General features: G+C 45.3%; 1 protein-coding gene across 1 annotated transcript; it reads right to left on the bottom strand.

Annotated features, from left to right (window-relative positions):
* F10 (coagulation factor X) lies at window positions 1-27,221 on the bottom strand. Its single transcript, XM_029553692.1, has 9 exons — window positions 27,200-27,221; window positions 24,897-25,217; window positions 20,191-20,351; window positions 15,023-15,047; window positions 8,007-8,120; window positions 5,880-6,011; window positions 3,097-3,332; window positions 1,977-2,094; window positions 1-621 (listed from the first exon to the last, which is right to left on the bottom strand). The coding sequence occupies exons 1-9, from the start codon at window positions 27,219-27,221 to the stop codon at window positions 32-34; spliced, it is 1,719 nt and encodes a 572-aa protein (XP_029409552.1). The 3' UTR covers window positions 1-31.
* Between the last annotated feature and the right edge of the window lie 720 nt (window positions 27,222-27,941).

Raw genomic sequence — 27,941 nt, 5'->3', positions numbered from 1 at the left:
TGTGACCCAGCGGGTCTGGAGAGCAATTGCTTTAATGTGGAGGATTTGCTGACCGTGGGGTCTCAGCTGTGGGCAGCCCCCTGGCTCTCATGGACCTCTCAATCCACTTGAGGAAGGCCGTGACCTTGGTGTACACCCCGTACTTCCCTTTCCTTGCACACCCTTCTCCCCAGCTGACAATACCAGTCACAAAGAAAGTGTCTTTAAACCTGGTGACGTGCGGGCCACCACTGTCCCCTTGGCAGGCATCCTCCATCTTGGTGTCATAACCCGCACAGAACATGTTCTGGGTGATGGTGAAGCTGCTGGAGAGCTTACAGGTGTTGCGGTCCACATAAGGCACCTGCAGCATCTTGAGGGTGCTGGATGCCCGGCCCTTCTCATGTGTGCGCCCAAACCCACTCACAATGCCTGTCTTCTGTGTCATCAGTGTAGCTTCGGCCCAGTCCTTCTGGGGCAGGCAGGCAGGGGCCACGTTCATGCGGAACGTGATCGGTGTTTTCAGCTTGAGCACTGCGATGTCAAAGTCATAGGTCTCTCTCACAAACTTGTTGTGTTTTATGACCACATCTACCTCATGTACCATCTCGTTGCCTTCCTCCTTTTCCGTGTTCCGATCCCCTGGAGTCAGAGCAGATGGCAGTTAGTTCCCTAAGGGCCAGGTGTTTATACATCAGATACTTTGAAAGAATGTTTTTAAAAAAATGGGGCCAGGCATGCTAGCACATGCTTTTAATCTCAGCATTTGGGAGGCAGAGCAGGCAGATCTCTGTGAGTTTGAGGCCAGCCTGGTCTACATAGTGAGTTCCAGGCCAGCTAGGGCTACAGGGAGACCCTGTCCCAAAAAGACCAAAAAAAAAAGGAAGCCACAGGGAGAGCCTGACTCAAAATACAAACAGCCATGCCAGGGAGGGTAAGTCTGTATTCCCAGCTCTCAGAAGGATGAGGCAGAAACTTTGCAAGTTCAAGATTAGTCTGTGCTCTGTTGTGAGACTTGTCTCACGGTATAAAAATAAAGATACCTAAAATGGCCTTCTGTCTCCCCCACCCCAGGGTGTGACCATCTGATCATATTTTTACATAAAAATTTAAGACTAGCTGGATGTGGTGGCACATGCCTTTAGTCCCAGCACTTGGGAGGCAGTCGGGCCTCTGTGAGTTCGAGGCCAGCTTGCTCTATATAGCGAGTTCTAGGCCAGCTGGGGCTACAGGGAGACCCTGTTTCAAAAAAAAAAAAAAATGATTTAGAACTTCGGTTCCTTCCAATTCCTCATGCTTTGGCAGAGGAATTATTCCCTGAGTGTGTCCTGTGAGCTGGGCCTGTCCAGACCTGGGCCGTGCCTCCAACCCCACAGGTGCTTGTGCACCGGGGCTGGGCCCACCTAAGCAGTGACATGCTAAAAGTGGAACTCTGCAGACTGTGAAAGGAGAATATGGGGTATCTCACTCACAACTGAAGCTTATTTTACACAATTACACATGGAAAACAAGGCTTTGGATAACAGCATGAAATGAGATATTGGAATTAACCTCATTGATTTATGCTGGTTAAATTTCAAATCACATATGTGACTTGCCCTGGATTTTCACTAGAAAGCTCTAGGGTCTTATAGAAACAGATTGAAATTAACTAAATGACCCACAAATGCAAATATGAGGTCTCAAGAGTGTTATAGAAGAGGGAGGCTGGCAAGGCTTCTGAGGACACTAAGAAACACAAGGGTCACATGAAGCATAGACACCTAAGACCCTGAAGAGGGAAACTTCTATGCGGAAGGGCCCAGTCCAGGGACCCATTGGCCCCCCTCCTTCTCTCTAGTCCTCTCCTCTGCTTCCTGACCCCCTTATGAGATGAACTCTGTTTCCAAACAGGGCTTCTCTAGTAGGTATCTCTAACAGATTCCATCGATTCCAGGGGTCCTGGAGAGGTTGGTGGTACATGTCCACTGGGCTTAGGAGGCAGGGGCGTCACTTACCTACCCTCACCTTGAATCGCTTGGCTTGGTGGAGACAGTGAGCTGCTGTGAGGATATAGAACTCATTCAGGATGGTACCCCCACAGAATCCTTCATTCTCTTCATTGATGAGCAGAGCCTGTGACCAGAATAGTGTGTCTATAAACCACCTATGGTTTGCATGTGGGCCATGCTGAGTGGACTGGGGTATGTGGGCTCTCTGAGGAGTTTAAAGAGCCTTTTCTAGGCGCTCTACACTCACTTCACTGACCAGAGTTTCTCACACCCACTGGCTTTCCAGGTCTAGCATCTCATATTTATACACAGTACACACTGGGCTCAGCATAGTGAATCCTCAGTCCATGTGTCCGAAGAATGGCACACACAGGCAAGGTGAAGGGGGCTCAGATGACTCCTGGGGGTTGCTGGTAGCTCTGGGATTTTTGCTTCTAGGACAGGTATTTTGTTTTTGGACATTGGAAACCTCAAGCCCTAAAGAAGATGAAAGATAAAAGTCGGAGCACCTAGTCAAGCTGGGATCAGAAATGGTAGATGAGCATGTCCCAGAAGCATTTGGCTTACATTATCAGGGAATTTGTTGTCTGTACAAGGCTCAAGTCTCACTGGGGGTGGGGTGGAGCTTGGGCTTTCTTTCCTAAGTCTGGCAGTGCTTGTCCAGACCAAAGTCCAAACCAAAGAATATTTTTAACTTAAGTGCCTTTCGTTTTCTCATTCTTTCTTTCTCTCTCTTTCTTTCTTTGTTTTGTATTTTTTTCTTTTGGAGACAGAGTCCTCCTGTAGCCCCAGCTGCCCTGGAACTTGTAGACCAGGCGGGCCTCAGTCTCACAGAAATCTGCCTCTCTCTGCCTCCTAGGAGCTGGGATTAAAGGTGTATACCACTATGCCCAGCCAAGGTGCTTTTCTTTAAGGCACTTTCTGCCTTGTAATATCATTTAGATGTTTTGATGATGATCAAAAGTGATCAAATCAGAAATGATGTAATGACAATCTTTCTCCTTCACCCACCACTGGGGAGGACCTTTGCTGGCTTGGGTTGCTGAGTCCCCAGAATTTGTTCCTCCGACTCTGTGTCATGAGAGGATTGTTCTAACTGCAACCAGTACCAGTTTAGGCCAGTTACCTGCCACGGACACTCCCCATCTTCGCAGTCCCGACCGCCCACAACCCGTACAACGTTTCTATTTTTCTCATTGGAGTCTGTCTGGTTGTGGTTGAGCAGGTCAGAAGGGCTCACAGTTGGAGACAGGACATCCCAGTCTAACATGAAGTCTTCAGGGACAGCCTCACTGCTGTTGGTGGCCTTGGTCACGGACCTCTTCCTGCGTCCCATAGTGGTTTTCCCACAGGGGAAGAGCTCTGAAAAAAAAAGAGACAGCAGTGGCCTCAGCATAGCCAGAAGCTCAATAGGCTCAGTGAGGCTTCCTGAAAGGCAAGGGTGTGATGGCTAATCCTGAATGTCAACTTGATTGAATCGAGACCCAAATGAGAGATTAGTAAAGCATACCTCCTGATGTACCTGTGGGGGACTTTCCAGAGAAGATTTAGAGCAGAAAACATGCCTGGAATATAAGCATCACTATCCCATAGTCTGGGGGCCCAAAGAATAAAAAGGAAAGAAGAAGAGATCTTGCTGGCATAGGTGTTTTCTTTCTCTGTTCCTTGGCTGCCATTAGGTGAGCTGCTCGGCCTTGCTTTCCTACAAAGATGGACTAATATCTCTGAAACCATGAGCCAAAGTAAATTCTTCCTTCCTAAAATTATTTATGTCAGGTTACAGTGACAGGAATTTTGACTAATATAGAAAATTTCTTTCTTTTTCTTTTTCTTTTTTTGGCTTTTTGAGGCAGGATCTCCCTGTAGGCCCAGCTGGCCCGGAACTCACTATGTAGACAGGCTGGCCTTGAACTCACATAGATCTGCCTGCCTCTGCCTCCTCAAATACTAGGATTAAAGGTGTGAACCACCATCCCTAGCTAAAATGTGTAGCCCAGGCTGGCCTTGAACTCATGATCCTACTGCCTCTGCCTCTTCAGCATATCCCATCGGCATGTGCCACTGCTGATTTCTGGCCTGACATAAATAAATTTCTGCCAGTGGTAGGGTTGTTGCTATGACTACCTGACCAAGTGGTTCAGAAGTCTTAGAACTGGTTTGTGGGAAGAATTTGAAAGAATTTATGGCTATTGAAAGAATGTGGGCTAGAGAAAGCCTGGAATTCTGTTGGCAGAGTTAAATGAGTGATTCCAGTGGGTCAGAATGCTGATGGGATGGTGGATAGGGAAGACTGTGATCTGAGATCTTTGAAGAGAACAAGCACTCTGTTGGGAACTGTACTGGAGACTATTTATGTTACACTGTGGCAAAGATCTTGTCTACATTTTGTCGATGCCCTGAGACGGTGGGAGGGAGAGTTTAAAAATGATAGATAAATTACTGTGGTAGCAGACATTTCAAGGCAACCCTGCACTCAGGCAGTGTTGTGGTTGTTGCTACTTTTAGCCAGGTTTATAATGAGAGCCAGGAACAAAAGGCAGAGCTAAAAAACTTAAAAGCTTTGGAGTTTTGCCAGAAAAGGAGCAGAAACCAAGAGAAGGAAAAGGACACAGTAGCCTCAGGCTGAGCATAGTGGCCTTTCTGTGCTGGTGCTGGTTTAATGTCATGTAGTTTCAATGTGGCCTTCACTTGTGTTCTCCAAGGTGTGACTGTGTCCTGAGCCAGTGAGAGGACCTGGGCATTCTGTTTCCTGGAGACATTAGTTTGTTAGGTCTGTGTTGAAAATTGTAGTCACAACCGTTTGAAAGTCTGAAGCATGCTAGGCAAGCTCTCTATCACTGAGCCACACCCTGGTCTTTTACTGTGTTTGCAGACATCAAACTTTATTTTGAATTGATTTGTAACTATTCCTGGAGTGAAAATACTTTGCTCACATATCAAGAAATAGCTTTAGTCAAAATTTTATGAACTAGCTTAAGCTTAAAATGTTACTGCCCACAGAAATAAAAACCTTGCTTTTTGGTTTTTAAGAGATTTCGTGCTGTATAATTGGACTCACCCTCGAAGGTTGTATTTGGAGTCACTGTTTTCTGGTTACTTAATTTCTAGAATAAACTGTTTTCAGTGAACAATGGAGGAGAGGAAAGGAGGAAGAAATAGCCTAGGGTGCTGGGTCCCTGATGGAACTCATCTGTGTGCTTGGATACTCAGGCTCTAGTGGATCTGAGACTCTCAGCCCCCACTAACCCACCTGGGGGATTCTATGGTGAGGTCAGGGCCCAGCTATTGACCAAGGGGCTGCATTCTTAGAGATGCTGGGTGAGCTCATCTGAGCTTCTCACATGTCTGACAGGGAGCTCATTCCCGAGCCCTTATATCCCTCATACCATCAGGTACTCACTGCCCTCTATGAGCCTTGTCTGGTGCTCCTTATTGGATTGAGCATGTCCAGCTCTCACCAAGGAAAAGGAAAATTGAACACAATCAACATGGGGCCAAGAAAATGAGGTCAGCACTGGCTCTTCTTCCCACCGGTGCACCCCCCGCCCAACTCTGGAGGGCCCTGCCCCTCACCTGCTCTTGGGACACTGTGATAAGTGTGGCTCCCAGGACCTCAGTATCTCTCAGGGCAGTGAAGCATGGGCTATCCTGCACAGAGATCATTGCTTGAGCCATGGGCAGGCCTAGCATGTTGGCACCTGGGTCACCTCTTTTCATCACCTGGTTTGTCCTAGTCTCTTCAAAGGAGGAAGCTGACAGCTGCCTCCCCCCAGATCTAATGAGTCTGGTTCCAAACCTGAAGCCTTTATGACTGAATCACCTGAGCCCAGAGCCCTGACTCTTGCTCTCTATCTCCTGACACCACTGTTGCCCACCAGCCCCACCCAGAACATGCCTACAGCCCCCTACCTGTGGGGATGCAGGACTTGCCATCGTCACTCAGGGTGTAACTCCTGGCACAGGAGCATACCACTGAGTTCTGCTCTTCGAGGCAGAATTGTTCACAGCCCCCATTGTCCAGGCTGCAGAGTTTCCTAGAAACTGTGAAGCAGAGGGCAGATGAGTCTTTCTTATAGGCACAGGATAATCTCAGACTGGTAGAGGGTACCTGATGACATCTGCCCAATCTCAGTCATACCCAGATGTAAGGGAGCTAAGGGCCAGAGTCCCAGGAAGACACACATGGGTGGTTTGTATGTTAACAGAACAGGCAGCCAAACAAAATGCCAGCCCCATGTGAGCCCTACTCCCTGGTGCTGCCTCTCCAGGCCACTGGAGGGACACCTGGTGGCATATGCCCAGGTCATAGGAGGGACATTTGGTGTATGAACAGGCCATGAGAAGGACACCCAGCATCTTCACAGACTATGGAAGGGACATCCCAGATATGCACAGGGCTCTCCATTGACTCCAAGAAGCTCTGTAAGGGAGAGTGGCTCCATTATCTCTGTTGAGGGCTGTGTACATTCTGTTGGTCCAGGATGTTGCCCTTGGGTGGGGTGCTTCCCAGCTGCAACTTCCTTTTCTCACTCATTAACAATGAACAGTGTGTGAGCCCCCTACTCTGGCCCAATATTGCACCAGGCACCCTGCTGTGGGCATGCTGTATTTGCAGCTCTGAATTCCTGTGGGACTGGGCAGGAACCGTCATCTATCTCCCATGAGCGGTGTCTGACAGGAGGCTGGGGACCGGGTCTACTGTAGATGGAAGGAGAGGTGTCCTTTCAGCCCCGTAGCCTCAGTGTCTACACTGTTAAGTCATGGAGTTGAAGGTAATTCAGGCTACATGAAATTTGTGACAGAGTATCCACTTAATCCCTCAGCAACTGCTGACCTGCCCGTTGTGCCTCAGGTGCTGATCAAGTCCACCTGCCTCCATCTGCAGCGTCTTAGACCAGAGGAGCCCCTTCTGCTTCCAGCACAGACTGATTCAACCTGATAATAATCACACTAATAATGATGCCTGTAGCAATTTGTTTTACAGCCCTTCACTTGTACTTGGATGAAAAAATTATGAAACAATTATGGAGCAAAATCAACCTTAATGGAACTTTAGCTGCTGGGCATGTACTCTATACTGGGTCTGTTAGTCTGTTGGGTACAGGCAGCACCCAGGCTTCTGTGGAATGATTCATAATCAGTAGCCCCATTGGGGAAAATCCTGAGGCCGTTCAGAAAAAGATTTCACTCTATAGGGTAATTTAGCCCTGGACATTGTGGTATATGCCTGTCATCTAAGCACCTAGGAGACTGAGCAAAAGGATTGCAGGGAGTTCAAGTCTACGGTCTAGGGTGAACTACATAATGATTTCTTGGGCAATCTAGACTTTAGAATGAGAGCATTTCACAGGCCTTTAATCCAAGCACTGGGGAGGCAGAGGCAGGCACATCTATGTGAGATTGAGGTCAGCCTGGTCTATATAGTGAGTTCCAGGCCAACAAAGGCTACAGGGAAACCATGTCACAAATAAAAAAGAGAGAGAGAGAGAGAGAGAGAGAGAGAGAAAGAGAAAGAGAGAGAGAGGCTAAGCTTCCTTGTTAGGGAAAATTGGTCTGTTACTACCTAATTTTCTATTTTAAAAAATGAGCCATCCTAATAGTAATATTTCAGTGATGTTTTTCCATGTAGAATCAATTAAGTGCATCTAATATTTCAAACTGAGCAGTATTGAATGCTCCTCATTGGTGACTCATTGGTGTTTGGTGACTCAGAACCATTGTTCAAGAGTAGATGTAGCAGGAAAAGCAGAGTGAATGGTCCACCTTGAGTGACACAGGCTCTGGTTCATACAGCAATGGATTGCTTGTCTCATGGTGCCCTACAACAGCTCTGAGTATCAGAAATGCTGTCTCTCTTATCGCACCCCGCTGAGCAGCCTGGGGGGCACATTGGGCTGTGCATGGGGCATTAGTCCAGTGGTCAGTGAGGCAGAGCATAGACTATAAATTAAGAATGATTATGGTTGTCTTCCCTCTCCCCCACACTCTATCTGTGAGTATATCTGCTCTGAAGGTCCATCGAGCAGAGGGACTTACAGAATTCACAGTTTTTGCCTTCGTATCCCTCCAGGCAGGTGCATGTGTACTCCCCGAGGCCATCTCGGCACATGCCTTCATTCTGGCAAGGATTGTTTTCACACTGGTCTCCATCTGCAATGAGATGGTTTAGAAACCAAGGTTGAAGACACTTCCACCAACATGGAAACCACTGCTGCCTGACTTTTCATCTGCATTGCAGATATCTTGAGCTTGCTTCCTGCCCCCACCTCATGTGGCTATCTGTGTGTGATGCTCTTGCCCCCCTGGGTCATTGGCTGGGTCTCTATTTCTGCTTCGCTATATTATAATGTGTTTGTGGACAGGGTGAGGTGCTCTGGGCTGGTGGCCACATTGGTCAAAGGAAGAGGACAGTGGATAGCATGACACTTATTTCTGGACTGGGTGCTGATCATAAGAGAAGCTCTGAGACTTCTTCTTCCCAAGGGGTTTGGGGATGGAATGAGACTCTGAAAAAGGTCGCGTACCAGTGTGGGCTCCAGCTTTCTTGGAGGAGAGGCAAGTCCAATTATCATCTTGAAATTGTTACTGGGTAGTAACCATCAACATTGTCTCTAATGCTGTGAACAGTCATCAAGGTCACTCCCTTTAGGGAATCCAATATTTCAGACTACTTGATATAGTTGTCTTAAAAAGCTATCACGGGAGGGCTGGAGACATGGCTCAGTAGTTAATAGCATGAGCTACTCTTGTTGAGGACCCAGGTTTGGTTCCCAGAACCCACGTGGTTACTAACAACTATCTGTTACTCTAGTTCCAGAGACTCTGATGCCCTTTTTTGGCCTCTGTAGGTATTGCATGCATGTGGTACACTTAACACACATGCAGGCAAAACACTCGTACACATAAGATAAAAACAAATAAATATAAATTATCATGGAATTTGGTATCTTCAACTAGGATGAACTGATTTAAATCTGTATCTGAGCCAGACTTGATGGAGAACACCTGCAGTTCTGGCTACTCAAGAGCCTGAAGCAGGAGTTTTAGGCCAGTCCAGGCAATAGAGCAAGACCCCATTAAATACAAATCTGTAATAGAGTAAAAAACAAAGTGGAATCAATATAAAGTTGCTATACCATACTCTAAATAACATCCAGAGCGAAAAGGTGTTAAATGAATGCTCAAAGTAATACAGAGGACCAAAGATAGGAACAGGCTAATGGAATGAATCAAGAGAGAAAACCCATCTTTTTATTGTCTTTAAGAAGCTCACCTCACCTTCAAGGATAAGACACTACCTTAGGGTAAAAGTATGGGAAAAAATATTCCAATCAAATGGTTCTAAGAAGCAAGCAAGTGTTGCAATTCTAATATCTGACAAAAAAATAGAAACTAATCAGAAGAGATAAACAGGGTCATTTCATTCTAATCAAAGGAACAATTGATCAAGAAGATATTACAATCATGAATTATATACGTGCCAAACTCTGGTGCACCCAATTTCATAAAAACAGTACTACAGGACTATAAAACACAGATTAACCTCAACTCAGTAATAGTAGGTGACTTCAATACCCCATTGTCTCCAATAGATAGGTCAACTGGACAATGAATAAATATAGACTTCTGAATTAAATGACGTCTTACATCAAATGAACCTAACAGACATCTACAGAATATTCCACCCAAGCACCAAAGAATAGACTTTCTACTCAATAGCACGTGCAAGTTTTTCTAAAATTGAGCACATTCTGGGACACAAAACAAATCTCAAAAAATACAAAAAATTGAAATAATTCCATGTATTCTATCAGACCATAGTGCAATAAAGCTTATAATCAACAGCAAAAGAAGTGCTAGTAACTACTTGAGCTCATGGAGACTAAACAACACAGTCCTGAATGATGAATGGGTCAAAGAAGAAATTAAGAAGAAATAAAAGTATTCCCGGAATTAAATGAAAATGAGAATACAACACAACAAAACCTCTGGGACACTTTCAAAGCAGCCCTAAGAAGGACGTTTGTAGCTCTTAGTACCTACATTTAAAAAATCAGAAATAGCACATGTAAATAACTTAACAGTACATACAACACAAAACTCTGGAAAGGCAAGAACAAACCAAGCCCAAACCTAGTAGACAAGAAGAAATAACAAAAATCAGAACAGAAATGAATGAAATAATAACAAAGAAAACAATACAACCCCTCCCCCAAAAAATCAAAAAAAAAAACAATCAATCTAAAATCTGTTTCTTTGAAAAGTTAAACAAGATAGAGAAACCCTTATCTAGGTTAACAAAAAGAAAGAGAAAATTCAAATTAACAAAATCAGAGCCAAAAAGGGAAACATCATAACAGACACCAAAAAAAAAAAAAAATCCTGAACTTTGCAAGGGAATACTTTAAAAATCTATACTCCATTAAATTCAAAAATCTAAAAGAAATGGATGGATTTCTAAAGGTATGGACACCACCAATGTTAAACCAAGAAGAGACCAACAGCTTAAACAGACCCATCACAAATAAAGAAACTGAAACAGGAATACAAAACCTCCTGTCTAAATAAAGCCCAGACCCAGATAGATTCTCAGCAGAATTCTACCAGACATTCAAAGAAGATCTACAACCAGTACTGTGTAAATTATTCAAAAAGATAGAAACAGAGGGAGAACTCCTAAACTCCTATGAAGCCAGCATCACTCTAATACCAAAACCAGGTAAAGACACAACAAAAAAGAAAACTATAGACCCAGATCCTTAATGAACATAGATGCAAAGATACTCAACAAAATACTCATGAAGAATATTCAGACACATATCAAAAAGATCATCTACCACAATCAATTTGTCTTCTTTTCAGAGATGCAGGGATGGTTCAATGTATGTAAGTCAATAAATGTAATGAATCATATAAATGAACTTAAAGACAAAAATCACATGGTCATCTCAATAGATGCAGAAAAGGCCTTTGACAAAATCCAACATGCATCCATGTTAAAAGTCCTAGAAGTAATTGGTCTGGAGGGAACATACCTCAACATAGTTAAAGCTATAAACAACAAACCCACAGCCAACATCATTCTAAATGGAGAAAAACTGGAAGCATTCCCATTAAAATCAGGAATCAGACAAGGATATCCACTATCTCCACTCCTTTTCAATACAGTGCTTGAAACTCTTGCAAGAGCAATAAGACAAGAGAAGACAAATTATCACTATTTGCAGACAATATGATATACATAAGAAATCCCAAACATTCCACCAGAAAACTGTTAGAAATGATAAATACTTTCAGTAAAGTGGCAGTTTTACAAAATGAACTTAGAAAAGCCAGTAGCCTTCTATATATCAATAACAAGCAATCAGAAAAAGCATTCAAAGGAACCCTCCCATTCACAATAACCTTAAAAATATTTAGGAATCAACCTAATCAAAGACATTAAAGATATCTATAGTGAAAATTTTAAGTTTTTAAAGAAAGAAAGAGAGGAAGACTCTAGGAGATGGAAAGACCTACCATGCTCATGGACTGGTAGAATCAGTATTGTGAAAATGATCATCTTACCAAAAGTAATCTATAGATTCAAGCAATATCAATCAAAATACCCATAACATTTTTCATAGAGCTAGCAAAAAATCATCCTAAAATTCATACAGAACTCGCGAACGACCCCAGATAATCAAATGATCTTGGGCAAAAAGAATAATTCTGGGGGGCTCACCATACCAGATCTCAGATAATATTACAGAGCTATCATCATAAAAACAGCATGGTACCAGCACAAAATTGGTCATATAGATAAATGGAACACAAAAGATGACCCAGACATGAGTACATGCAATTTCAGCCACCTTATATTTGAAAAAGGTGCCAAGAACACACAATGAAAGAAAGACAGCATTTTCAAGAAATGGTGTTGGCAAAACTGGATCTCCACCTGTAGAGGAATGAAACTATATCCTTATCTTTCACCTTGCACAGAAGTCAATTCCAAATGTAACAAAGGCTTCAATATAAAGCCTGAAACTCTGAAGCTGCTAGAAGAAGACATAGGCAGCACCCTCCAAGATATAGGCGTAGGAAAGGACTTTCTAAATCGGACATCAGCTGCTCAGACATTAAGGTCATCAACCAATAAGTGGGACCTCATTAACCTACAAAGCTTCTGTACAGCAAAAGAAACAACTAAGGAAGTGAAGAAGAATCCCACTGAGTGGGAAAAAAAATCCTTACCAGCTACACATCTGACAGAGGATTAATATTTAGAATATACAAAGAACTCAAAAAATGAAGAAACAAGAAAATAAATGACACAATAAAAAGATGGGCGGTAGACCTGAACAGAGAGTTCTCAAATGAAGAAATAAAAATGGCTGAGAATACACCTTAAAAAGTGCTCAACATTATTAGTAATTAGAGAACTGTAGATAAAAACCACTTTAAGATTCTATCTTACCCCAGACTGGCTAACATCAAGAAAATGAAAAACACCAAATGCTGGAGAGGATGTAGAGAAAGGGGAAATGCTCATTTACTGCTGGTGGGATTGCCAACTTGTGCAACCACTATGGAAAGCAGTGTGGAGAACTCTCAAAAAACTAAAAATGAACCTACCATATGACCCAGTTATACCACTCCTTGGCATATGCCCAAAGGACTCATCCTACTGTAGAGATACCTGAACATCCATATTTGTTGCTGTTCTTCACAATAACTAAGAAATGGAAACAACCTAAATGTCCCTCAACTGATGAATAGATAATGAGAGTGTGATACATTTACACAATGGAGTTCTATTCAGCAGTAAGAAAAGATGAAATTTGCAGGTAAATGGATGGAACTAGAGACTGTTATACTAAGTGAAGTAACACAAATGCAGAAAAGCAAGCAAACTATGTTCTCCCTCATTTGTGACTTGTGGTACCAATCCCTTATATGTGAGTATATATCCTGATGTAACACCAGGAAAATGAAGAGGAAACACCGAAGTAAAGGAAAAGAAAGAACCTGAAAGAGGGGGATAGTAGGGAACAGATGTTACCAGGGGGAGGTGGGGAAAGTGGGAATGTGTGGTTGGGATGGGAGGAGGGATGGACATGCTGGGGGCCACAGTGGGGAGGAGGGACCTCCGGAGAGGAGGATGGGGGAAGCAGGTGTTATTGGGGGGAGGGAGGGAATAATGGGGACACTTGCACTGGGGTGGGAGGAGGGAGGTCGGATGAGGGGTAGAGATGAATGGATCTTGGGGGACTACAGAAACCAGAAGGGAATGTGTTTCCACCAACACCCCCCCCAGAAAAATACACATATGGTACCTGAACAATAGTGCATATGTACCTGGGGACTGCAGGGCAAGGGACACAGTGCTAGACAGGAGAGACCTTCGAGTGGTTGGTCAGAGTGATCCAAGAGACTCCCGAAATAACACAGGCTGTTGCCAGAGCTCTTGGTTATCTCCCAGAACCCTACTGCTGAAGATAGGACATACTTCAGACACAGAACTTGAAACAATGGAGCAGGAACTGAGCTAGAAGCCTTCTACTTGAAGACTAGCTCTCATAGTTCTGGAGGATACTATGCAAACTGCTAAGGGGAAAAAAAATCAAACAATGGTCCAACACAGACCTAAACCTAATAACCATAACAACTAGTAGAGCAAACTACCCCTACTAGTCAGTAGTAGCACTGATGTCTGGGGGTAATCAACAGCTATCTAATTGGACTTAAAGCCCTCTCAATGGGAGTGAACTCACAGGTGGCACTGTAAACATAGCCAAATACACATGACTGGAGAGGTCATAGATCCTAGAGAAAATCCTATTTCTGTCATATCTGTAGATAATGAAATTTCTTATCACATGCTAAATGTGGATCCTTATATTTACAGATAAGTATATCGTATACCACTCATTAAAGAAGCTTCTTTTTGAAACAGATAAAGGCTACTACAGAACCCCACAACTGGTCAGACACAGAGAATATACATCTGAGAGATGCCCAGTCTTGGGTAACATATCTTCAGTGGAACTTCTACATCTAAGACTCATGGAACATAGCAGAACAGGGGTTCAGGGGGTGGGGGGAGAAAACTAGTGCATCCCTCAACTCTCATCAGTGAAGCCTCCTTATACAACAGAGTGTGATGCACACAGAAGGCCACGACTGGCCAGCTTTTAAATAATAAGTGACTGTAGAGTGTGTGTCCCTGGATAGGACTCCTACATCAAACCTCTCCCACCCACGGCTCAGGGACCATTACGGAAGAGGGAGTAAGAAGATTGTAAGAGCCAGGGCTGGTTCAGCAGAGGTTTTCAGGCCACTGGAAACTTGCACATACGAACTTATAGAAATGGTGGCAATGAGTATAGGACCCGCGTCAACTCAATCAGACAAGGGCCCAGATTGGAGTGAGGGAAACAGGTGGAAGGTTGGCTCTAGTCTTGGAACTATTGGAGACGGATCACTACTGGGTAAGGAGAGTAGGCCTTACCAAAGATCTCTAGATAGGCTAACTAGACTCCAGTGGATGAATTTGCACTGATGGACATCTGAATACAAATGCTTGACTAGATAGGACTTAACATGTATAGCAGAAAACATGAGGTCCAGTGGTGGGGGGCATGGATGGGAGCAGGGGTCTAAATTTGACAAAGAACTGCTGTATGAAATGTAAAAAACCTCAATAAAAATAAATAAAACGAATAAAATTTGAACAGGGGCAGGAATGGAATTCAGAATGTGTTTTCAAAAGTCAATAGTTTCTCCTAATAGAAATATGCCAGTGAGCCTCTCTCATTTAAGATTGAAATAGAGGGGCTGGACAGCTGGCTCAACAGTTAAGAGCACTGGTTGCTTTTGCAGAAGACCTGTGTTCGATTCCCAGCACTCACATAGTAGCTAACAATCATCTGTAACTCCAGTTCCAGGGGATCCAACACCGTCTTCTGACTTCCACAGGCATTGCACAACACAGATGCATTTACGCACATGCAGGCAACACACTCATACGCTTACAATTAAAAAAAAGATGGAACTGGGAGAAATCTCACCTTTGTATTTGTTCCAGAATTCATTCTAAAACAACAAAAAATTAAAAACACATTAGAGAAAACAGACATTTCACACAACAGCAATCATTGTCCAGTAACCCACCCTGAGGAATGCTCCAGAACTGCTCCATCTGAAAGGGACAGCTGCCAGGATACCCTGCACCTGTGAAACCCTGCTTCCTATCCACTTCCACTGAAGTGGCCTTTGCTGAATATTGAAACTATATTTTCAAGAAACAGACTATAGTAAAAAACAAACAAACAACAACAAAAAAAAACACAAAAAACCCCAGCTCCATTCACTACCCACCAGCTGACTGATGTGTGAGGTTCAGTTAGATCTGGGCTAAAAATTCAGAAAAAAATCATGGGCTGCTGGCCATCATTATGTAAGCTGGAAAAAATGTGAATTGCTTATTAGGTTAAAACAGGTTAAAAGTCTGTATTACACTAATAGATGTTCACATTATATGCAGATGTAGCTAGTTTATTAGCACTTCCACCCCTCCATTCAGATCTACCTGGGACCTCAGATCTTTGTGGGTGTAATTAGAGTGAGGTCATCCAGGATTATCATAAGCTCTAAACCACTGAGAGTATCCCTTCCAAAGACAGAAAGGGATACCAGAAGCCAACAGAAGAGAAAGACCTGGAAGATGACAGAGGGGGCAGAGTGATGTCTGGATCCACAACAGCTGGAAAGAGGCCAGGAAAAGAGCTTCTGGCCCTCCAGGGCTCAACATTGGCCAGGTCCTGGTTTTGCACTCTGGCTTCCAGAACCTCAAGAGAAAAAAGCTTTTTTATTTCAAGCCACTCCCTTTGTTGGGCTTTGTAATGGTAGTCCTAGAATGTACTGTCTTTAAAATACTTTGGTTTAGGGGCAGGAGAGATGGCTCAGCATCAGTAACAAAGAGTAAAAGGAATTCTTGATTCCTTTTCTTTCTTGTGGTGGTGGAAATGAATGGTCATCTAGTGTCTGGCAACATGGGAATGTTCTTGCATACCAGGATCTCCGGAAATTCTAAGGCGTCTAGTCATGTGACCTGAACAGAGCTCACTCTGTGGGCCAACATGCAGTGGTGCTTCCTAGGATGCTCATCTATAATACTTTCCTCCTTATCATTGGCTTTCATGGCAGGAATCGGATATTCTTCCCTCATGTTATGGGATTCTTCCAGATACACATGACACAGTTGATGCCTGAGCTCTAAATGATTGTGGGATGGGCCTGTGAACATGGCCTTACCACCATTAATGGTCTCTGCTTGATTTTCAGAAAGCTGTCACTGCTGAGTTTAAGCACAGCATGCTCCCTTCATCTGTGATTTCAATGGGATCATGATAGACCGTATGGCCATGCAGAATGCAAAGGTGGTGAATTCAGGGTAAATTCTGTAATTATAAATTACAGATAAATAAATTCTGTAATCCCAGAATTGGTATTTAGTTAATGTCACTAACCAACTCCAAAAAACTTTTACATAGGGGATAGTCCTACTGTAGATAATGGATTTTTTCCTCAGAAAATCATTCGAGATTAAGTCTGAACGATTTTGATGACATCATGTTTTAACATCTTTGAGGCTGCTGTAAACATTGAGCTAGGAAACCATAGTGCAGCCTTGAGGATGGTACTCAGCTTATCTTCCTTCACTTTCTAGGATTTCCCTGACCTCAGTATGTCTCCCTGAGGCCTTTTGTTATTTGATGTGAATAAATAAATCCTCTTATCATTACTAGAGTTGACCCTGCCTTGTAGCTTGGTTTAAATATGAGGTCTCTTTCCTAGGCTTATGTATTGAATACTTGATTCCCAGGTGGTGGTGGTATTTGGGGAGGTTCCGGAAACTTTAGGTAGTGCTTAGCTGGAAAAAGAAGCTATGCTAGATAGCTAGATAGTGTCAACTGTCAACTTGACACGCCTGGGAAGAAAGAACCGTAACTGGGGAACTTCCTCTATGGGATTGGCCCGTGGGCATGCCTGTGAGGCATTTCCTTTATTGTTGAGTGCTTGGAGCTTAGTGAACTGTACTGTGGGAGGTTGGAAGATAATAATGTTGAGAGAGGTACAGATGATGGAAGCCTGGATTGTGAAGTTTCAGAAGGAAACAAAGACTCTATCAGGGCAGTTTGTATGGTGTATTTTAGATTAAGAATCTGTGGAAATGAAACCTTTTGTGCTTTACTGGGGTAATGAAGGTTGGATACCTGGGGCTAAAAACCTGCTGTGATCAATAAGCGACCAGCATCATTGAGATGAAATCTGCTGGGAAGCATTTCCTTAGGGTTAGCACACAGAAGCTGTGGTCCAGAGGGGACCAAGGCTGCATCGAAAGCTGAGCTTGATAATGTGAAAGAGTTCCCCATGTGGTACTAGTTTTGAAGGCCTGAGGGGGTCATGGAGAGAATCTGAGGTTTGGCACATTGTGAGACCAAGAGAGGCCACTGGTGAAGGTGTAGCCTCAATTGCAGTAGAGATCCCAGGATCAATGGGATCATGAAGAAACTCTGAGGCTTTGCACTGTGAGAGACCAGAAGGGGCCACTGGTTGCATTTTCAGTGAAGACCCCAGGGAGTAGAGATGTCAGGACCATGGGATGACCACCAAGGGCAGTGGTAGGTGTAGAGTGGCAGTGGTCTGAGTCTATGAGACAAGCTATGTGTGCTGTGGATGCAGAGTCAGAGAAGTGGCGCTTCCTAAGCCCTTGAGAGCCAGAAAATTATGACTGAGTCCCAGAAGAGATATACTGTTAGACTTTGGTTTTACTTAAGTGTGCCTGGTTCTTCCCTTTTGAAATAAGAAAGTATTAAACTTTTTTTTTTTATATAGGAGCCCACAGTTAAGAGACTGTATATTTTAATTAACTTTTTTTGGTCTTTTTGAGACAGGGTCTCCCTGTAGCCCCAGCTGGCCTTGAACTCACAGAGCTCCACCTGCCTCTGCTTCCTGAGTGCTGGGATTAAAGTTGTGCACTACCACACCTGGATCGAGTATTATAATTGTTAATATTTTATTTATTTATCTATCTATTTATTTATTTTTGGTCTTTTTGAGACAGGGTCTCCCTGTAGCCCCAGCTGGCCTGGAACTCACTATGTAGACCAGGCTGGCTGTGAACTCACAGAGTTCCACCTGCTTTTGCCTCCTGAGTGCTGGGACTAAAGGAATGGGCCACCATGCCCAGCGTTTTATTTATTATTTTTATTTTATGTGTATGAGTGTATTGCTTTCATGTGTGTAAGTGCACCCATGTTATGCAATGCCCAAGGAGGTGAGAAGAAGGTGTCGGATCCCCTAGAACTGGAGTTACAAATGAATGCTAGTCACAATATAGGTGCTGGGAATCGAACCTGGGTCGTCTGCAAGAGCAGTCAATACTCATAACTGCCAAGACATCTCTCCAGCCCCAAGTATTATAATTTATTTTTTTTTCATTTATTTGGACAGGGTCTCCCTGTAGCCCCAGCTGGCCTAAAACTTGCTGGAGACCAGGCTGGCCTGGATCTCATAGAAATCCACTTGCTTCTGCCTCCTGAGTGCTGGGATCAAAGGTGTGCACCACCACACCTGGCAAGTATTAGAATTTTTAAGGACTGTGAGACTTTTAAAGTTGTACTATGTTCGATATTGGGATATTAATAGTAACATGAGATCTTGGGGACAGGAAATGGAAAAGTTATTGTTTAATCATGATGGGAAGTTGACAAGGGGTCAATTGTGATGAATAGCTTCAGTTGTCAACTTGATAACACCTGGGAAGATGGAACCTCAGTTGGGGAATTTCTTCTATCTTATTGGCCTGTGGGTATATCTGTGTGGCATTTTCCTGACTGCAGAGTGATGTGGGAGGGCCTAGCCCACTGTGGGTGGTGCCATCCCTGGGCATGTGGTCCCGAGTTGTGTATGAAAGCAGGCTGAGCACAGGCCAGAGGAGCAAGCCAGTATGCAGCGTTCCTCAGTGATCTGTGCTTCAGCTCCTGCTTCCAGGTTCCTGCCCTGAGTTCCTTCCTTGGCTTTCTTTGGTGACGACAAAGTCAAATAAGTCAAATAAACCCTTTCCTCCCCATGGTGGTTCTGGTCAGGGCTTTATCACAGCAATAGAAAGTAACTAGGACAGTAGATTACTGGGGATCTTTGGAGGTGTTTTGTCTCTAGCTCCTTCCTGTCTCCCTCTGTGCTTCTGTCTGTCATGAGATTGAACATGTTGCCTCTGGCTGTTGTCATAGTGTTCTGCCCAGCTTAAGGAATGAAGTAATCACAGACCAAATGAACCCTTTGATAGTGAAAGCCGAAACATTTCCTCTCTTTAAGCTGTTTCCTCAGGTATTTAGTCATAGCTATAGGAAGGCAACCAATACAATTCCAGCATTCAGGGGTCACACTGGCCCGAACCCTCCTGGTGATCTTGGTCTGGTGGTCCTGGGCTTCGGGTGATCGTATTCCTAGATGGAGCCAGTGATGTGGCTACAGAAGTTGTGCAGTTCTCACTCTGTGGCCTTCAGTGGAGGCAGTGGATCTTGCAGTTTCCATATGGGTCTGACAGCTGCCTGGCATTACTTTTCCCATGAAGCCCTGGCTTGGCCCTCTTTGGTGGGGGAACTCTGCTCTTTAGCTTATTCTTGTTAGTTTGGGCGCATAGTTCCACTGGCAGACCCTCCTTTTCTGGGGAAAAGGGTGGGGTTCCCCCCTGCTTCTGCACAGGTGGTGGTACTGCAGACCTGTTGTATGTCTGCATGCTCTGCCTGCTCTTCCTAATCACAGAGCACCTCGCCTACTGGAGGGGGAGGGTGGCAGCCCCTGGTCCCTCTGTGTGCATTCAGCTGGAAGCACTGGCTAGGACCATGAGATTTTTCTTTAATAGCCATTTTGTTTGTGACTTGGTCACATTTGCAAGTTCTCAACACCCTTCTGTGATGTAACATGTTCCTTCCCCTGAGCTTTCCCATTCAAGAAGAGAGCCGGGAGGAGACCAGAATGAATGTCCTGTAGTCAATAGGCTAGGACGAGACTACTGCCTATCTAGCCCCTTAACTGCCCTCCCTGGCTACCCTTCGCAAAGGCCCAAAGCTGGGCCAGCCTGGTACTCTGTAACAGCCCAGCCTCCAGTCAGTAAGAAGCTGGGATGACCCAGCTCCAGCATCCTCCATGTGGATCTGGCCTGACTCACCGTCTTCTCATTGTCCTCAAAAACTTCTCTGGCCTCTTCATAAGAGCAAGTTTCTTCCAGACACTCTCTTTCTAGGTTTCCTTTCTTCATTTCTTCAAAAAGTGAGTTTGCCCTCCGAGTCCTTACCAGGATATTGTTGGCACGTTCCCGGTTAATGAACACTAGAAGACAGGGAAAGACCTGGGTGAAAGGGCCTCATCAGTTACCAGGTGTCTTCCAACAGCATGTCTCAAAAGACTGAAGACTATTTATAGGCTCTGAGGGATTGTGGGGACTACTGGCTCCCTTCCCTTGTCCTAAGGCACCCATAGATCTTCTCTGGAGAGAAACATGCCAGTCAGCTCACTTGTCTCCTGTAGGCCACCCACTGTTCATTTCACTAAGCAACCCCCTGCACATCTGCTAGCCTCAGGTGGCCACCCAAACCCTCCTCTGAATCCTCTCTGATCTCTGATCTAAGGGCATCCAGGCCCCTGTGACCACCTCAGGTCACTCTGTGCTCCATACCTCCCATACTCTGCCCTGATACCACCTGCCTTCAAGGCATCTGCTCTTGGTTGAATTGGAAATTATGCTGTTATTTTGATGATTATTTGTAAAACGTACAATTTATATCAAGTCCCAGAGCTCAAAGACTTAAAATGTTATAAGAAATAGTTCATTCCCTACGAAATATGGCCACAGGTCTTTCAGCTTAATCCTATTATTTTATTAAAGCAATGCCAAATTGATTTCAGGACTCACTGATATCTGATGATTTCAATACCTTAGGCCAGTATTTCAGATCTGTGTGTTGCTCCCACAGTGTGTGTTGGGGTGCTGTACTCCTCAGCCTATGACTTATTGTCTCCCACCCTTCCTCTCTTCACTGTGGCAATTGTCTGCTTTCTGTCTTCCACGTTGTACTGTCTTCCATTGAAGGATTTTGAACCTTACTGTGAGGCTGACTCTCACAGCTGACATTCCAGCTGGACCTCTGTCCCAGGCTCTTGCTTTCCCTCTCTCATAGAGACAGATGTCTCTACATCTTTGAACTCCAAGCTTCTCGTGTTCAGAATTAAAAAGCAGGACTGCAGAATCAAGCAACCTTATGCAAATCTTAGTCACATGATACCTATTGCTGCTTCTGAGTTTGGAATCTATGATTCCTGCTTCTTAGAGCTGTATTAGAGTTTGGTATACAGCAAGTGCTCGATCAATGTGAGCTTCATTCTTAACCTTAAGTCCCTTTCTTCCCAAAATTCTCCATTTTTCTTAGTGATATCTACATTATGCCTTAAATGCCATGCTCAGTCCCTCCCATCACTCTGCAATAACCACCCCCAACCCCAGTCAGGCACATACTTTGGAACATAGCTCACACTGGCAGAAGTCTGTCCACACTGTTGTCCCCAGGCCATAGTATCCTGCAACCACCACCCCAGAGAAGGCTAACTGCTCATTCCTCAGTCACAGAAGAAGCTGAGGGAGGCCCATCCTCATATCATCTCCTGTTCTCCTATGGGGTATCCACAGCCTCAGATTTAATCTCCAAGCCTTGTCCAGAGTTTCCCAAATTGTGACCTGTGGACCTCCCTCATTCTAGGTGGGGCTTGACTTTAATCTGCTCCCTGGTGTTCTCATGTATGCATATCTGAACACTGATCTGGGGTCCCTCCTTCCTTCCATGAAGCGTGCTTCATCGCCAGATGAATGTACTGTTTGGTTTTCTCTCTGCTGTCACAGAGACGCAGACCTGCTGCAAAGGTGAGTCCTCACTCAATAACCACACTCTCTTTCCCTCTTGTCCCTTAGACCATCTTGAACTTCATGATATTGCGCTATATCTCTTTCCTTGGCATCTGTCCCTGAATGTCCCTCAGTGTCATGGTTAGCTTCAGTTGTCAATTTGACACATCGAGGAAGAGGGAACCTCAATTGAGGAATTTCCTCCATATGATTGGCCATGTTTGTGGGGGCATTTTCTTGTGGCTAATTGGTAGGGTAAGCCCCAGCCCACCATGGGAAGGGCCATCCCTAGGTAGGTGGCCCTGGGATATATAATAAAGGTAGCTGAGCAACCCAGAGAAGACAAGCCAGTAAGCAGCATTCCTACATGGTCTGTACTTCTTTCTGTTCCTGCCTCCAGCTTAAGAGCCTGCCATGGCTTCCTTCAGTGATGGACTGTGGCCTTGGAGGTGTAAGCTAAATAAACCCTTTTCTCCCCAAGTTGGTTTTGGTCAGTGTTTTATCACAGCAACAGACAGCAAACTAATCCAGGGCAGCATTATCACGCCACATTACAGTTAATACCTGAATTAAACAGCCTGACTCTTAACTTTGATTTTTAAGAGTGGGCCCAAATTCAGAAGATACTTATGGAATTACACGTAGAAATATGTCCTACAACTGTGCTCTGGAGTCAGGCCTCACCCATAATTTTATTCAAAACCGTTGCAGTTTCAGTTGGGGAACTACAAATTTAGATCCACCCTTATCTTATCAGACAATCTTGCCTTTTCATGCCTAGACCTGAAGCATCTCATACACACAATGTCAAGTATTCTTCTCAATCTTCATCATTTTTAATGAAGATATACTGTCTTTCAGCACTTTGGTATGTTAATTATCAAGTATACCCACATTCATTAATTATCCTGGGGTGGAGTAGCAAATTATGAATCAAAGTCAGGTATCCAAGTCATAAGAGCACATGGTTAAGAAAGTTCACCAAGGTTAATTGAAAGTCATTAGTCCAGAGTCTGTCCATTTTATAAAAGTCATTTCTACAACTTGGGATGTTCCACTACTCAGCATTCACTCTTCCCTTCTTGCCTCTTTCTGAAAACCCACTTTCCCCTCTTCCCTACTGGTAGGGAAGAAAGGTGCCTACTGGTAGTGGTAGAAAGGTGCCTGGAGCTGGACCTCCAATGGGATAAGAAGTGTAGGGGACAAGACCAGGGTAGAAGAGGATGATGCTAAGAAGGCACTGTCTGGGACTAGAACCTGAGGCCTTCTATTTCCAAGACTGGCCTCTCAGGCTTCCTCCTTTCACCTCTCCCTTGAGTTACCACACTGGCCCTCTTACTGCTTGAACTAGGCCCTCTCTCCCCAAGGGCCTTTGCATCTGCCTTCTTCCCTGTCTGGAATATGTTCACCAGTGTGATGATTAATCTTTATTGTCCACCTAGGAGATTGAGACACACCTCTGGGTACATCCGTGAGGGTTTTTCCAGAGAGGACTGAGGTGGGGAAGATGCACCCTGAATGTGGGCAGTACCACCCTATGGGCTAGGAGCCCATACAGAATAAAAGAGGAGAAACAAAAGTCCAGAAGACCATAGAATTCCCCTTCCCTTGCTTCCTGACTGTCATGATGCAAGCTGCTCCCCATCTCCCTGCCACCGAGGACTGAACCTTCTGATAACATGAGCCCAAATAAATCCTTCCTCCCGTAAGTTGTCTAGGCCAGATATTTTGGTCACAGTGATGCTAAAGGAATTTATTTGCCCATATATCTGGATGGCTCACCCCACTGCTTGATCCTTCAAGAGATGTCCTCAACACCCCAGTCCAATGTCGTCCCCTCCTCCCATATCTCTCTGACCCTCTTGCCATGTGCTGTTTCTTGTCACCATAGGTAGATGATCTCTGATGTTACTTATCTCCTGGTCTGCTGCTGCCCCCTGGATAAGAATGTGGCCCCTGCAAACAGCCTGTCCGCCTAATAGCTGTGTACCCACCTGGAAAGAGCAGCTGCTTACTAAGTCCCTGTTCAATGAATGAAGGAGAGGGGGCTGGGCAACTGGCCAGGTCTCCAGGCCCTGCCGTCTTGACCCAATTTTAGTCACCACAGATGGCTCTGTTGGAGACTCACACTTGCTCTCCCGCCAGCCACACAGACCCACCCTGCCCAAGCCAGACTTTCTGATTTGAATAAAAACAAGATTGGCAGTTTGAGATTAAAACATGGTAAGGCTGTGAACATTTGTCTGTGGAAATCAGCAAAGACTCCAAAGCCCTGATTACAGTGTCTTGCTGCTTGTGTTTTGTTGATTGTGTCCTTTGAATTTCCAGTTTCCCCACATTGCCCTCTCAAACATGGGGCTGTCTCTGTGTCATTACAGACATTGATCCGTCGATCTGGGTTAGCAAGGTTTGCCAGCAATTCTTTTCCTCAATGAGGGCAAAGTGTGCAAAGAGTGGATCTGAGCTCTCCAAGTGGAGAAGTGGGAAACTGAAGCCTTGTAGCCAAGACCGTTTCTTCTACTGGTACAAGACCAGACCTGCGTGAGTGGGGCCTGCTCTGAGTTAACTAAAATAAACTCTTCTTCTGGGCAGGCCTGGGGTCTGCCTGTTGCCTACCTGTAAAGTCTCGCCTTGTGCTATCCCTGGCCCAGCGGAGCCACCAAGTGTGGGGGCCCTGGCTCCTGTCTCTCCCAAGCCTGGAGTGGCTCTGTCTCTGTCTCTCTGTTTTTCTCTCCTTATCTTTGCCCTGCTCTCTCCATATCTCTGTCTCTTTCTTCGTATATTTTCCTCTCTCTCACTGTCTGTCTATCATTCCCTCTCCTTCTCTCTCTGGCTTCCTTTTTTTGTGCTATACCTCCTTATTCACTGCACCTTTGGTTGGGAAGCCAGCCTGTGACTGGGCCAATGCACCCACCATGCCACCCTCCAACTACCCATCCTTGCCCCCTTCTCCTGGGCCAGTCTGCTCAGGCACTCACCGCCTCTTCCAGGCAGCAGGAGGCTGGCCAGGGCAATGTAGAGCAGGCTGAGTCGCAGCAGGCTCTCCATGGTGTGGTCAAGGACAGCAGCTGCTGTGATGGGTGTGGAGCAAGGTTCACTCACCCTGGGCCCCAGGTGGCCATCGGTCTTTCTGCTTATCTCAGCCTCCTGATTGGAGCCTGGGCCAGCGGTGAGGTCAGGGGACTGGGGACTGTGGTCACTGGCCCCAGCCTTCCCCAGGCAGAGTGGGCAGCTGGGAGATGGCAGCCAGGCTGTCCTTGCTAGAAACTGCCTTTCAGGGCCTGCTTTGGGTGGGCAGTCTGAGAGTAGCAATGCTGTTTTCTACATGTCCTCTCGTCTTTAGATGGTCATCCAGCTCCTGCTAGTTCTTATACTTGATGAAAGTCTCACTTCCCCATCATTTTTTTCAGAAACAGAAGCTGAGGTGTGGGGGCAATTGAAGCAAAGCATGGTCTCCAGGACAGATGTGGGATTTGCACCCAAGCTGCCAGGCTCTGAAAAGGGGTGGCCATTTTTCCTCCTTATGAATAGATGGCCCTGGAAGAGGAGGCCAGGGAAAGGCAGTCATCTCAAGCCTGTGACTGAGGAAATAGCTCTTCTCCCATGCTGTGGTCATGTGATTCTGCTGGGATTATATGTGTGTAGAATTGGGAGTACAGGCCAGGTGGTGGGGCTTCCCCTGAGTCCAGAAATCTCCCTCATAATGTTAGGCCCATGGCCAGTCACCAGAAGGCGCCACTAGAGTTTCTGTTCCAGAGTCTGTGGACATAAAACCCTAAAATTTGGCCTGTGATAGGATAGTGGCCATCCTGTCCCCACTTTCTCCAAGTGGGGGGCCCTGTGGGGGGTCATGCCCACATAGTACTCCTTAGAAGCCTTGTGTAGCAGATGCTATTCTTGAGCCTAGGGAGCATGCACACTGTCAGCACTTTAGTGGACAGGAGTATGGCTCCTGACACCCACTGTACTGGCCACTGCTTATGTTACACAGGGGCCAAATAGTGAAACTGGTTTTGTTTGGGGGGGGGGTCTGTCTTCTGCCCCCATCCTTTTTCTGGCACCACTCCCAGGCATGCTGATCCATAAGAAAGCATATCTCGTACTAAGCACATTGGTCTTTAGGGGGCCAGACCCTCAATGAGACCTCTCAAGGACACTTGGAGCCATGTCAGGATGGTTCTATGGGTTGGGCACCTGTGCTTCCTACTGGTGACTGGAGAAATGAGGCTGGCCTGGCACTCTATCAGGTCCTTCCAGCCTCCTCTTGTTTTGCCATCAACCCACCTTCCCTTTCTTCTTCCCAGGAGGAGTAGCCTTGCCAATGTTCATCTCCATGGAACCACAGCAGCTTGCAGAGACCAGGTTGGGTAGGGGCTGAGGAGTCCTTGTGTTCTGGCTATGGAATCTTCCTAGGCCACTGCTGCCTCAGTATGGTTGCAATGTTTTTACTGTATTCTGTAGCAGGTACAGGCCTCCCAGGTAAGGGAGGTCTACATGCACTGATCCCATCCTCACAATACACGTGGAAGCAAGCTCCTGTTTCACATGGAGGGGAAAGAGCAGATCTGGGAAGTCTGGCTGCATGTGGCTTGGGAGAGGTTAAGAAGTGGTTGAACAAGAAGTGGTTGTCCCTAGGCCAACTTGATTGGATTAAGAAATACCTAGTGGATTAGGAAGGCACACCTTTGGGTGTGTTTCTGAGGGCATTTTCAGAGAGGATTAACTGAGGGGAAGACATCCCTGAATGTAGCAGCACCATACCGTGGGCTGGGGTCTTGTACTGAATCAAAAAGGAAAAAGGAAAGCTGGGCACGGTGGTACATGTCTTTAATCTCAGCACTTGGGAGGCAGAGGTAGGCAAATTTCTGAGATTGAGGCCAGCCTGGTCTATATGGTTCCAGGTCAGCTAGGGCTACAGGGAGATCCTGAATCAAAAAACAAAAAACAGGAAAAGGAGGAGCTGGAGAGATGGCTCAGCTAAGATAAGAGCCTCCTCTCAGATAAGAGCACCTGCTGCTCTTGTAGAGGACCTGGGTTCTGTTCCCAGCATCCACATGACACTAACAACCATCTAAAATTCCAGTTCTAGGAGATCTGACACCCTCTTATGGCCTCTGCAGGCATTGCATGTGTGTGGTGCACTTACATACATGCAGGCAAAACACTCATACACAGTAAACTAAAATACTAAAAACAGATCAAAAAGAAAGGAGAAAGTAAATTGAACACCAGCATTCATCTCTCTCTGCTTCTTGACTGCTGACCCAGTGTGACCCTTCACCGTACTCATACTGCCCCACCATGATGGACTGAATCCCTTAAAATGTGAGCCAAAATTAGCTCTTCCTCTCTGCAGTTGGTTTTGACAGGTATTTCCTCACAGCAATGAGAAATTAATTATCACACAGACTTTGTAGGTCAGATATCTTTTCCATGGTTGGTCTCTATCCAGCCACTCCACAGATAATAGACCAATGGGTTATTCATATTCAACTGTTTGCAAATGCAAGTTACTTGGGTTTGGTCCTTGACCATAGTTTGCCAACCCCTGGGCTACTCTAGAGTAAATTTCCTAGACATCACCAAGATCCATTTCTGGTGCTGCCCATTGTTAGCACCTTGGCTCCAGGATGCCTCAAAATGTCAATTCAGAGAGGCAAGTGCTCCCCAAGTCTGTTCTCTAAGCCACACATTTGAATCTAAGTGAGCCCAATTCATTAACCTCCTCGTTCTTTGTCACAGTTTCTCATCCTTCCTCAGCTGGTGGTCTTAGGCTCAGTGGTCCTGGGGGCCATGTCAGAATGGAATCCCCAGGCTCCTTCCCTACCTGATCTCGTGAATCTGGGCAGAACTTGGGAACCTGCATATTTTGATGTATCTTTGGTGGTCCCTGGTGAGGTACTCTCTGGACCTGTGAGAAACCTCACTGACAAGGCCCTGGAGGGGAGAGGATTCTGCACCTGGTGTTTGGGGAATGGCAGCCTCAACACTAGGAACTCCTACTCCTAAGGATCACCTCCACC

Source organism: Nannospalax galili, unplaced genomic scaffold (genome assembly GCF_000622305.1).
Source record: "Nannospalax galili isolate Female #2095 unplaced genomic scaffold, S.galili_v1.0 scaffold744, whole genome shotgun sequence".
NCBI lineage: Eukaryota > Metazoa > Chordata > Mammalia > Rodentia > Spalacidae > Nannospalax > Nannospalax galili.
The sequence above is the reverse complement of the archived record's forward strand: the minus strand, read 5'-3'. Positions and strand labels throughout refer to the sequence as shown.